Below are 12,742 nucleotides of genomic sequence, written 5' to 3'. Positions count from 1 at the left end.
TTTGTCTTTTAGTAGCAGCAGCAAAAAGTAACTTAAATCATTTACCTAAGTAAATATTTGCAGCCTTACATGAATTTTGTGATTAAAAATATTGAATTATTATTATTATTATTGCCTCAACAGTTAGTACAAAAACAACACATATATAAATAGCATATTGATAGTTTTTTGTAGCGATGACGCAGGTGGTTATCCAAGCTTTTATTTTGAAAGACAAGGAACCGGATATTGTGTAATAACGTAGTAAGTTATCAAGATGGCGTCTCAGCAGCAGCAACCCGGCGGCCCTATGTCTCAACCCGGATTACAGCAACCTGCTTCGATACAACAACAACAACAACAACTCAGTCAACAGCAAGACTTTGACCCAGTTCATAGATTTAAAATGCTTATTCCACAGCTGAAGGAGAGTTTGCAGGTATTAGCATCGCACCGAGCTAGCACAAACAATTGGTAACGATAGCTAAAGTTAGCTCGCGAACAATGTAATGTACCTGCTCTGACTGTATTTTCCATATCTAGAATTTAATGAAGATTGCAGCGTTAAATTTGGCCCATAACACTTCAATTGACAACGGCATGTAAGTTCCCCATGGGTTTGCAGCAATGCATGTTGAGTCTTTGAATTTGTATGCATATGTTATGTGCGTGTCAACGAGTTTGCTCTTTATTTTGTGTATGCTTTTTGTTTTTCCTTAGTAAAAGCAGTGACACTTCAGTTCAGCGCTTCGACAAAAGCTTAGAGGAGTTTTACGCCCTTTGTGATCAAGTGGAGCTTTGTTTGGTAAGACTGAACGAAACCAGTTGTATTTTCATTACCACAACTCTATTAAAACTGCAATAACAGTCTATGTATATGTTTATGAAATGCCAGATTTGAGTATAATAATGTATTTTACTTTTTTTGGATGGTGAGTTCTTATTTGTTGGACCTTTCTTTAACACAGGAAACAGTCCTCTAAAGCAGGGGTTTCCAAATTATTCTGCTTTTGACCTATAAAGTAAAAGTTACAAAGACTTGTGACCCCGACTACTTCACTGAATGTATACAAACTTTGCTATTAAGCCACTGAACAAAGAGCCATGTCAAACAGTTTTTATGCATTTATGATTTTTAGTACTTTGTAACCGTTAAGGCCAAATATTATAGATATTCTCACACACACACTTGGTGTTTCACTTTAGGAAACCTGGCTCTAAAATAGCGGCAAACTGAAGGAGTTTTGTTAATCAAGACACCTACTCTGCTGAGTTCTACTTGTCAAGACTTTTTCAGCTTTTATTACCTGTCTGAATCAAATCATTTTGACATTTACACTCTAACACAATGTCCTCCGTAGCACAAATACTGCTTACTACATTATTTAGACCCGAGACGTGCTGCGTAAATTTACACCATCTCTCCTCTATTTGCAGCGCCTGGCATACGAGTGCCTTTCGCAGAGCATCGACAGCGCCAAACATTCCCCCAACCTGGTCCCAACAGCCACCAAGCCAGACACAGTGCAGACAGAATCCATGTCTTATGCCCAGTACCTCAGCATGATCAAGTCTCAGATCTCCTGTGCCAAAGATATCCATAACGCCTTACTGGAGTGCTCCAAGAAGATTGCAGGAAAGGGACAACATCAGGGGATCATGTAGACTTGGACTCTATTTGCATCTTGTGTAAAAATCCAACATAATGGTTATTTTTTAGGTTGTAATTTTTTGTAAATATTCTTGGGAAAAAAAAAAAAGACTCGTTCTTTAATGACCAGCAGGTGGCGACAGAGTTGCAGGTAGTTTTTGTAACATATTTGTATTGACTAATAAATCCTTTCTACTGATGCTGAGGTTCCCTCATTATTCAGTATGCACAGAGGAAAAAGACTCAATAACATCTTTATTTGGCAGTTTATGTGGAAGCAATTATAATGTAAATGTGCATGCAAGTCTTTAAAAACATTCAACTGTGGAGCTGAATAATTGCAACTGAAGATAAACTGTTACATTTGTAGAAATTTAATGTGGATTTGTTGGTTAAAAACACAAACTTTGCAACAGTAGTATAGAGTTAAGTATATTTTAGTCAAATCATATAAATGATCAAGCTCTACGCTTTCAGCATCCTGTATATATAGGTTCAACTGCTGACAGAATGGAGAGGGTGTTATAGTTTGATAACAGAATAGTAGCTTTGTGTAATGGAGTCATGTTACATTCTATTAGCAAAAAGGAGGGAAAAAATCATTTTGTTTCTAATGGAGTCTGTTTCTCAACTAAATTTAAGGCACTTTGTGCTCTGGTATATTAAAGCAAAGGAATAAATGAAGTCAGATAATATTAGCACATGAGAGGGGAGCATGGAGGGGCCTGCAGCTGTGTAACATCTCAGACCAACGAGAGCTACTGACAGCTTCTTGGATCCAAAAATACCACCCAGGGTCACCACCAGGCATAAGAGGTTCATCAAAGCATGTCCTCGTTCTCTTCTAAACTGGAAGTATGGCTGCATTACGTTTTAACTGCTGTACAAAACCGACTTAGATCTACTAACGTTAAGCTGGTACAGAACTAATATAAGAGGAAAGGAAAAAAAAAAGAAAAACGCACAAGCATTATCACAATTTTATTATCAGACACCATCCTGTGCTGACAGAGCTTAATTTTAATGTGTAAAAATATACAAGAATGAAAGTTTTACTAAGGTAATTCATATGTTGTCTTTAGACAGAGCTCATCAGGTGAAAAAGAAAAACCTAACAATATAAAAAAGGGAAGGCGTCGTGGGATTTGTTTTGTACAAAGATTACATCAGATACATTACATTTAGACATAATTACAAACCAAAACTTGATGTTATCTATGAATGTTCATGGATTTCATCAAAGCTATTGTTTAGAGTTAAACCACTTAATACCGATAAAGAGTTAGTGTGAGAATATATTTTTTTTGCTGAATTGAGTAATGGTGATCATAATAAAATATTTTTAAAAAGACACATTAAAGCTTTTTCTTCTAAACTCCTACATGTCATAGTGTACTGTTTAGGTAACACAGCTGGTTTTGCATAAAAGAAATTATTGATTTTTCCTTTCTTTTCCACCACTTCAGAAGAATCCCACTAAGTGTATAATGACATCAGTTTGCTGTTGTTCTGTTGTCTTGTAATGACTGTATTTACATCAACAACCCTGATCTAAACTCAAACTGTACATAGTGCAGGAGAAAACGTCTCTAATGATATAAAATGTATGCAGCTGGTTAATATATGCAATACAACATTAACTATCTTACTACAAAAAAAAAAAAACATTTCTAGTCCAATTCCACTGTGGTGTGTCTGTGTGACAGGTACCACATTGAGCTGTAAGATGCTTAAACTACTTTAATAAACTTATAAAGGTGGAAAAATGGACAATTTTTAATGCTTGGCGTTGTCCGAGTCTTTAGTTTTGTCTTTACCTCCAGTTCTGCGACTTTGCTGGTCTCTGCAGGGAAACACAAAACAAAGCAACATCAAATTAAGACTCACAAGTCGAATTCGGTCTCCTGCCTTGACAACTGTGTGTTGCACAGAGCCCACGTGTCTGCTATCCGTGCTCTCTGCGTGCATGTCATTTGATCCTGACGTGCACATGCAGGCCTGTCTTCGGCGCCGCATGCGGTCTGAACACTGACCTGTGGGGGAGCTCAGGACCGGGGAGGGCTGCCTGGTGGGCAGCACGGGCCGGAGGTTCCCTCAGGCAAGACATGGGGTGCGACGGCTGAAATCTGGACACCTCCTGCTGCCACTCATCATCAAAAGATTGTGCTTCAGCTGCAGGGGGAAGATCGGGTTAGGCAGAGTGATACAGACCTAAAGCAGGGCAGAGAGGTGTGGTTAAAAAATGTTTAAAAAGAAGGGAAGCTTTAACATACATTCATCCATGTTCTGAAAGTCTTGGTTGAGCTCCTCCTCTCCCGTTTTCTTGTTGTATTTCGTCTCAACAACATGTCCCCTGTTCTTAATGTGATGGCCGATTTTCATCTTCTCCATGCCACTCTCAGAGTCTTTAACTGCTTGGCGGGTCTCCTTGATCTGGGAAAGACAACTGGATTAAACCTTCACAAACACGGCAGATTTGCTTTTCGGAGTGTGAAACACCAAAGTGCGTTCTTTAACAGTCTGACATAAAAGTGGAACATGTCCGTCGGGACACTTACCCCTCCAGGGGCGTGACGAGTGGATGAGACTGCTTTGAAGACCTTCGGAAGCTCCTTTCCAACTTTAGAATAGGTCATTACTGACGAGGAGCTGAACGAGTGGGTGTTTGAATCTGTGGACGTGTTCTCCTGAAGTGCACACAGACACATACAGCGCTCAGCAGCCACATCTTATCAACTGTTTGGAAATGCAGGCGTGTGTGTGTTTAATTCAGTGAACTCACAAAGTTTCTGTGCATTTCCTCCATCCTGTTTCTCACGTTGGCCATCATGTTGTCAAACATGTTAAAAGGGTTTTGAATGACGTCCTGCACAAAGGAAAAGAAAAAAAAATGGTTTAAGTCACAAGATTAGAAAGGTTAAACTTTTGTTCTGGCTACTCACTCTGCACTCACAGGTCATAAACAGATGCATCATGGGTATAAACAAGCATGCACCAAAAACAATGCGCTTTAAAAATTCAGCCCAAGCTATTTAGCTCAATATAAGTATATTTGAATACATTGGTGATGTTTGTAAGGAAATTAGAAATCTACAATGTAGTTTTTATTTGGGGTTTGGCCCAATTTGTGCTGCTTTCTATAAAAACCTGAACACGTCAACAGACTTACTGAGGTAAATGCATCAACTTGTCTTTAAAATGAGATTTGCTGGACTTATTCCTTTTTTCAGATCTGGAAACACAGTATTAAAAAAAGAGGCTTTGAGTTCTAAAATATAAATGCCAGTTTTAGATAAATAGAGAACTTCAAAGACTCCTTCAAGAACCTGCTGAGTTGGATTTTAGTTAATGCTTTCTAGTTAAATTGAAAAAAAGCCAAATTTGATTTGTGTAGCCTGAAGTTAAAACACCACCCTTGCCTTCTTTGGAGCTAAACAAACCCCATACACCACCCAAGTCGGTCGTGAATGTTAAATTAAAGCAGCATTAATCACCACACGTTCAGATTCCCTTCATCAGAGAACAACGATGATGGTGTCACATTTAAGGTTAATATCAAGTTTCACAAACTTCAGGGAGGAATTTACTGATGGCTCTGTTGCACTGTGTTCCTACAGGAATCAGTTTAGGTGTTAAATGTAGATAAAATATGCTTTATGTTCACTGTTTGTTTGTTGAAGGATAATTTCATAAGAGTCTCCTAGTAAATACTGCAAAAAAACTTGTGTTTTAAATCAGTCGCTGTTATGAATTTCATATAAAATAAATTTCTGATCCACTGCGTACATTATGGACCATGTTTCTATGTGTAAGGAGTTTTAGTTATGACTCTGGTTGCATCTACTTGTTGGCAAACAAGACATTGAGACAATATGCAGACATGAATGGATACATGGCTGTAAATCCAGAGCAAATGCAGAGAAAACCCTTTGACCAGTTGAGTCACAGTCTCGTAGATAAACTGTGGACACATGCGTCTACAGTTAGAGCATGCTCGGTGTCAATATATTTTAGGTTTAGATGAGTGAAAGTGTCAACAGAGGACTCCACTGACCGTGCTGTCAGTACTGGCAAAGGGCAACAGAGACCGGCTCATATCCTGAGGAGTCAAAAACATCAATTTGAGGGTAGAACACACTTTTGCAAGGAAATATCTATGTGTTGCACACACACACATGTTCTTAAGGATTTTTCAACAACGTCCAGAATATATTTGAAAAAGCCTGAAATATTCTAAGATTCACAAGGGTTTAGGAAACATTAGAACCAGGTGTCCCTTGCTGCACAGATTAAATTAAAATACATCAAATTAATTATTAGCATAACTAGTTTGCTTTTCTTTTTACATTTCTACAAATATAAATGATGCTGACCATTTGAATATTTCTGTTTTTGCCAAGCTGTCTTTCATCAACCACCAAGCTCCTAACACACCCTCATCCAGCTCTACACACAGTGTGAAGCCGATTTTCAAGGCCACAAACTTTCTCGAGTTGCAGTCACCAAGAAGTGAGACTGAAGGGTGCAGCCTGACAACCCACCGCCCCCCCCAAACCAACCCCACTGTCCCCAAAGCCAGAATCCATGATGTGGGCCAAGACCACAGGTGTTTGTGACCCCTGTGGCCCCAGATAAGCATCACTATGTGCGTGAGGGCATTTTCCGGGGGTGTGATGTGCTGGGTTATTGTGTGTAATCAGTGGGGTGTTGAATGACTTGTGTTCCATTTGTAATTGGGTCGCATCGCCCGAGATTAGAGTGGGTTTAACACCGTAAGTGAGCTTCATTCTAGGAAGGCTGCCGTGGGCAGGGCGGACCAGCCAGGACAGGGTCTAAAGGGAAAAGGGGGGAGGGGGTTGAAGAGTCCAAGGCTGCTCTCTCAGCTCTTTTCAAAGGTCAAGCTGATGTAAAACGCTCCTGAACTGCCAACTTTATCCCACGGTGGCAGCTATGAACCAATAAATGCCACGTACATATCTGCGTGCATTATATTTAGACCGAGCACAAGAGGAGCAACTGCGAGCGCAGAACAGAGAAAGCAGACGAGTTAAAAACCACACGGTGGGAAATCACATGACTCTCCTTGACTTATATTTACAGCATTTTCAACAAAGTCATCAATTATGACAAAACCCGGCTTGATATGGGCGGCCGCACTTTTCATTTCAAGTTTGTGTCCTCTAGCAGAGGCCCGGGAGGTCGAGGGTTCTTCACAGTATCTTATCTGTCCCTAGGACTGCGCTCTTCTGGACAGAGATCTGTGAGGTTGTTCCTGGGATCTGTTGGAGCCGCTCTACAGCGGCAGCGTTGGCGCGGTGGTACTGCTGTCGAACTTGCCTGGATTAACAAGGTCCGTGTCAGATGTTGGGAAACCAGGACCTTCTGATGATAAATAGGCTACTAGAACATGACGTGGATGAAGGCAGATAACTTACACGTGTATTTAGTCTGTCAAGTCTAAAAATGCGATTTACAGCTTTTTCATAAAATGAACACTGCAGAGCGAACGCCGGATGTTGGGACGCTCTGAAAGATGCAGATAAAACAAACTAAAACCAGATGTTTACCAGACTTCAGCCTTGTTCCAGACATATACGTTTCTTCAGATTCTTGTGATCTTTTAACCCTCCTGAAGCCCTCAGAAGGGAGAGAGAGATGTAGAAAAACTCTTGTAACTTTGGATCAATTTGTGTTACACATCAACAATCAGCCTAATAACTTGTAAGATGTTTCACCAAATGTGTTTTTTTGTCTCCCTTCAATATTTAAAATGGTTTTGTATTCCTTTAATTGAAACGTACCAACTTATCAGTAGCTAGTGTCAAACAAGTTATTTCTTATAGTCTAATCTACTTTATATTAAATATATATGATTTATAAACCTTTGTATTCTGTTTCGTTTCCTTTTTACAGTTTTCTACTTGGATTGTGTTGTTATTCAACAGTAATTTTGTAAACAAGTGCCTCGATGAATGAGGGTTATGAAAGGTAATATGAGCCAGGTAGTAGAGACTGGCAAGAGACAGATAAATCCGAGTGCTCAGCAGGCGTGGAAGACAGACAGATATTTGTCCCCCCCCCCCCGCCCCCCCCCCCCCCCCTNAATTTTTTTCCCCCCCCCCCCCCCCCCTCACTCCCACTGGGAATCTAAAGCTTTTAAAGCAAATTGAAGTACAGCCTTCCAGAACTACGAGTGGCCAGTAATTGTGTGTGTATACATGTCCCACTGCATAAATAAAAACATTGCGAATTGAAATTGTCTGTCACTTTGCCCGTGAACATGTTTTAATGCCATATGTGTGTATGTGTTTGTGTGAGTGTGTTTCAGCGAGCGCATTTGTGCGTGCGATACTGGAGAACAGCTTGAGAGCGAACTGTCTGTCATCTGGCTGCTAATGCACCGGCGATGCCAAGCTCTGCGAAACAGATGGGACGAAAAGAGCAACAATGGGAAAACAGAGAGCCCGAGACATCTGAACATACAGTACATGCCGTCACAAAGCACCGCGGCGTTGACCTTTTCAACCACTGCGGGTCTGAACTTCTCATCTTCTGAGACTTGATGGTGAAGGGCGTTAGAAAGCAGGTTTTTTTGTGATTAAAAACTTCAGCCCCTACAGTAGCTAACCACTGATTCAGTCAGTATTATTATATTATTGTTAAATGTTTATTGATTATGACAAGAACTGTAGAAATGTGGAGATTAATAGACTTGCGTTATCTTCAGCAAAAATCCCACATTTATATCTCCACCCCATCTGCTTGTGTATAACTGGGGGGGGGGGCTTGCGTGAACGGCTATGAAACTTTTAAGTCTGGAGTTGTTTTAAGGCGCCAACAATCCAAAAGTCTTGGTCCCGCTCGGACTAACTGTTAGCACGTAAAGAAAGAGAACACGGTTGGTGACCGAGGCCCCGCTTCTGATGTAAGCCATTATCAAGAATAAATATACGGCTCCCATGAGATGTGGATTAAAGCAGGTGACCGTGACTAAGTTTGACTTAGCACAAATAACTTGGCAGTAGAGGAGGAGATTTGGAAATGTTCGCAAGCGCAGATCAGCAGATCAAATATATATCACTGCCTAGATATAGTACCTGTCTAAGCCAGTAAGTTTAACAACAGAATGATCCTGGGCAAGCTCTAATCATCCCACCTGAACCTAATCCCTAATCTAACGCTTCAGCCTTACTGTTAGCATCTCATGTCTGAAGTCAGTCATGTTCCGACTTCATGGGACACTTACAAACAGACATTTTGGCAGTTTTAATCTATAAAATACGTTTAACATAATTTTTTTTTTTTCTTCAGCACCACCTTGGCAGAGTAAAGCCAAATCCTCAGGGGTCCTATTCCAGTGAGCGTCAAAGAAGCCTGTGCATGTATTTACAAGAAACTGGTGTGTTAGTGGAACAATGCACTATAAATAAGTCTTCTCGGGGCTAGATATAACCGTCCAGAGAGGCCAAGGGGGGTTGCCCTCCCACAGAACCAGACACTAACATGGCCCCCCACTTCTGTGAGTTTCAGTTACACTTCCAGTGGCCAGCTTCCAGCCAGTGCTTCATTCCAACACTATCGCTTGTGCGGTGTGCGACCACGAGAGCTTTGTTGGGACAAAACAGGAGAATTAAGCAAGACTAAATAATGTTCACGCACATGTGAGTGCTATCATGCTATAATTAAAGCTCTAACCTATTTGTTGGATTCAGATTGTAAAAGGAGAGTTTTTTTTTTCTTTTAAGTGCACATTCTCACCCTGTGTTCGTTTCTCAGTGCATGGGATGAACCAGGGTGTTCTGTCGTGTCACGTCCACCGTTCCTCCCATCCGTTATGCTGGGCATTAAGGATGCACCAAAAGGTTCAGAGAAACTACGCATCATCTGCCTCATATGGTCCCTGTGAGGTTGAAATGGATCCCTGGTAAGAGAGAATGAGAATGCAAATATTCAGAGACTTCAAACAAACAGGAACATATTATCACATCATCTATTTATATATGTATAGGAAAAAATGCATATATGACTCCTGTCACTTCCATCAAGCTCATGATTAGGGGTGAATTCTCCAATGAACACGCCGCTCTGAAATAAGAAGCTGCCCTAAAATAATTTTAGCCACCCTTTAACACTTGACTCGGGAGTCGGGTCAAGTGTAGCCACGTTAACTCTGCAGGCATCCGCTCATGGAACATGTCAAAGTCAGCGCAGCTCAGTGTCACGGTGACCGGCTCACTCCCAAACCATCTCTGAAACTGTATTCACCAGCTACAGTGACACAGATGTGCGAATCCTTAAAGTTCAGAAACCAATGCATCATTTAACTGCGTGTTTGAATTCTAATTAAAAACAAATCTGAGCGCAGGCAAGCCTAAAAGCGTCCGTTTGGCTTTACGGCAGCCGTTGCTAGGTAACGGTTATATATATTTTTTAACCGGCAACTATGGCTTTTATTTAATAGGTTACAAATATAACTGACCAAACACCTGGCATACAATATACCCGTTAAGTTAGGCTACGTCTATCACTGTTGTTGCCGTTAAAAAAAAAGAGGCTAACAATTCAAATTAAGATGAAATTATCATCTGAAGTTTTGGCTATTAAACGTTACTTTGCAGCTTTGAGTGGTTTAATAATCAGGTGTAGCTACTCACGAAAAGAACGGATCTTCGTCAAAGTCCCTCAGCATACTGTTAAACATTTCCAGGGATTTTAAAACAGCGAGCAAACAGCCAACTGACAATTAGTCCAAATAATTAGTCCGTTCGCCCACTATCGCGTCTCCGCTCGGACCGCTTTTAAACGGGAGGTGGCAGGCGGTTAGAACCGAAGTGGCTCCGACGCCGGCCACGTGACGCCAATCCGCCTCATTCATTGGCCGGTTCGCGAGCCCGGCGTTCGAACAGGGTTCCAGCCACGCGCTGCATGTTGTGGGTGGCTGCCATGGCAACGGCACTCGAGAAATTTCTTCGAAAAAACGCGAATTTTCTTATCTGCGCTGCTCCTGCCACCACCTTATTTAGCTTCTGCTTATCTGAAAACGTCACGCAGTGTTTGTGTAACTTATATCCAGAAAGGCTCATCTATTTAAGGCAGAAAAAGAAGAATGTGAGGAATAAAAATAGGTGATATTTTAGATTAAATAGCACACTACAATATAGATTAAAATAATATAATATAGATTAAGTGTTGTTCTAAACTGTTCCTTGGCTTGATACTCAGACAAGTGGGTTACCAACTGTATTTCACACATTTAAGATAGATATGCTGACACTTATTCAGGCAAGTACCTGCTCTCTCAGCCAAGGTCAATGTGTGTGTGTTTTGATTTAGCAAATCACTTTTACGATCTTAATAATTATTTCATTTCAACACTGACTTTTTGGAGAGGATGAAAATGACACCATGTCCCAGACTCAGTATAAATTTCCCATCTGGCGGTTCCATAAATAGATTTGGGTGTTGACTCATTTCCATGAATCTATCCGAAACGGCAACATGACACAAACATTTTTAAAAAGCAGCATTATGCATTCTTCATAACAATAAAGTATAAGACAGGTGAAAGGTTATTTGTGTAATTGCTAATGTCGGACTTGTTGCAGACTTTGGGGTAAGGCAGATTGTCTCACAATTCAAAATGAAATATGCTTTTGTAGTTTCAGTAAAGCAACAAGAATCAAAGAAAGAAATGCTGTTTATTTTAGTACACAAAATCTATTACAATTCATTCTCAACAGCACTAAACAGTTTAAAAAAAACACACCCACAGCTATTATTTATTAAACAGACGACATAAAAAGAAAATCATGTATCAAATCTTCCATTTGAAGTAAAAAAAATGACACCTATAGTCTAGATTTTCATTATTATTTCTTCATTTTTTTAAATAGAAATAATTTCCACGCCAACAAAGTGTTCATGGGTTTCAAAAGAGAAAAAGAGAAAATTACAGAGCGCCTCGGGGATCGTGGTAGAAATAAAATTTGAAGGCGTGAGAACCCATCCCCTAAATTTATTTAACCTGTGCGCGTGGATTAGCTAACAGGTCGTCATTCTGTTTGAGAGCAGTGTGTCATTATTTGGGTTGAGTAACATTAAAAAGTTCTTATTTTCAGGTTCAACTAACTTCTAAACACGCCAACCAGCCAATGTAAAAACTACAAGCATCACTTCCTGTCAACTGCAGAAAACCAGATGTTACACTACAGTCTCATTTTAATCAAAACAAGTCCAACTCTGAGCTGGACAAGTGTTAAATTAGAAACATGCATGTTTCAAAGTTAAATGACATGAAAACAGAGACTATCCTATAGATGGTACTGAACATTAGAGCCTGATTTTGCAATTTGTAGACGGTCCCAAAACCCTCTTCTCCCTTCTGGTGTTGTGTTTCCATCTGTTTCCCCGTCCAAACTGAAAACAAAACAAAGCACAACACCTGCTGCTCATTGCCGCCCGTGTTTCTGTGACTCAGCGCGTACGGTTTACTAAACCGAGGGGACGGATTTTATTTTTACCCATGACGCCTGGGTTTCCGTAAGAAATGAACACTGCCATGTTCCAACAGCAGTAAAATTATAACGGGGACTGAGGAGAAATGAAAGTGAACGAGGTGAGGGTTTAGACCGAAACGCTTTCGTCTTCTTCAGGTGACGGGACTTCCCATGAGCCTCTCCTGTCGCAGGGAGATCAGCCTGTTCAGCCACAGCTCCTCAGTCTTCTCCTTGTCCATGAATAGCTGTGGGACAGTGTAGAGAAGACATGGTAGTAAGAGGAAAACCCAACACAATGGTCTCACAAGATCAAAAAGTCCTACAATTTAGCTTTTCTTTTTTAAAAGAGAAACTTGCAGCTTTAAACAGATATCTGTGTATCAGACTGAGATGCAAAAGAAAGAAAAAAAATTACAATGCTACAAACAACCAAAATATACAAGAGAATAAAAAAATGACATTTTATATACAGGTGCTGGTCATAAAATTAGAATATCATGAAAAAGTAGATTGATTTCAGTAATTCCATTTAAAAAGTGAAACTTGTATATTATATTCATACATTACATACAAACTCATATATTTCAAATGTTTATTTCGTTTAATTTTGATGATT

The 12,742-nt window shown here is 40.2% G+C and overlaps 3 protein-coding genes across 4 annotated transcripts in view; 1 reads left to right on the top strand and 2 right to left on the bottom strand.

Moving 5' to 3' along the window:
• The first annotated feature begins 238 nt into the window (after positions 1-238).
• On the top strand, positions 239-1,830 carry med29 (mediator complex subunit 29). The gene is made up of 4 exons (XM_017428983.3): positions 239-418; positions 523-581; positions 700-784; positions 1,417-1,830. Exons 1-4 carry the CDS (start codon positions 257-259, stop codon positions 1,642-1,644), a joined length of 534 nt encoding a protein of 177 aa, XP_017284472.1. The 5' UTR covers positions 239-256; the 3' UTR covers positions 1,645-1,830.
• Positions 1,831-2,595: 765 nt separating this feature from the next.
• mlf1 (myeloid leukemia factor 1) lies at positions 2,596-10,440 on the bottom strand. 2 transcript variants are annotated; one of them, XM_017428944.3, is made up of 8 exons: positions 10,285-10,440; positions 9,389-9,551; positions 5,685-5,729; positions 4,413-4,496; positions 4,189-4,317; positions 3,904-4,063; positions 3,664-3,802; positions 2,596-3,473 (listed from the first exon to the last, which is right to left on the bottom strand). In XM_017428944.3, exons 1-8 carry the CDS (start codon positions 10,329-10,331, stop codon positions 3,407-3,409), a joined length of 834 nt encoding a protein of 277 aa, XP_017284433.1. In that variant the 5' UTR covers positions 10,332-10,440; the 3' UTR covers positions 2,596-3,406. The 2 variants fall into 2 exon arrangements, with proteins under 2 accessions (XP_017284433.1, XP_017284434.1); XM_017428945.3 differs by lacking the exon at positions 5,685-5,729.
• An 869-nt stretch (positions 10,441-11,309) lies between these two features.
• rsrc1 (arginine/serine-rich coiled-coil 1) overlaps positions 11,310-12,742 on the bottom strand; it is a gene marked incomplete at its 5' end in the record, with an annotated part of 112,375 nt that continues 110,942 nt past the window's right edge. Inside the window, 1 exon segment of the mRNA XM_017429030.3 lies at positions 11,310-12,371. Coding sequence (XP_017284519.2) covers positions 12,279-12,371 — 93 coding nt within the window.

Source organism: Kryptolebias marmoratus, linkage group LG2, assembly GCF_001649575.2.
Source record: "Kryptolebias marmoratus isolate JLee-2015 linkage group LG2, ASM164957v2, whole genome shotgun sequence".
NCBI lineage: Eukaryota > Metazoa > Chordata > Actinopteri > Cyprinodontiformes > Rivulidae > Kryptolebias > Kryptolebias marmoratus.
Note: the sequence above shows the minus strand (reverse complement) of the source record. Positions and strands in the feature narration are given on the sequence as shown.

Coding starts and splice junctions, on each gene's coding strand:
- med29 (XM_017428983.3), top strand. CDS start 257: ATGGCGTCTCAGCAGCAGCAACCCGGCGGCCCTATGTCTCAACCCGGA. Junction 419..522: donor AGCTGAAGGAGAGTTTGCAG/GTATTAGCATCG, acceptor TTCCATATCTAG/AATTTAATGAAGATTGCAGC. Junction 785..1,416: donor ATCAAGTGGAGCTTTGTTTG/GTAAGACTGAAC, acceptor CTCTATTTGCAG/CGCCTGGCATACGAGTGCCT.
- mlf1 (XM_017428944.3), bottom strand. CDS start 10,331: ATGTTTAACAGTATGCTGAGGGACTTTGACGAAGATCCGTTCTTTTC. Junction 4,064..4,188: donor CTCGTCACGCCCCTGGAGGG/GTAAGTGTCCCG, acceptor TGTCTTTCCCAG/ATCAAGGAGACCCGCCAAGC. Junction 3,474..3,663: donor GGTCCTGAGCTCCCCCACAG/GTCAGTGTTCAG, acceptor GTTTCCCTGCAG/AGACCAGCAAAGTCGCAGAA.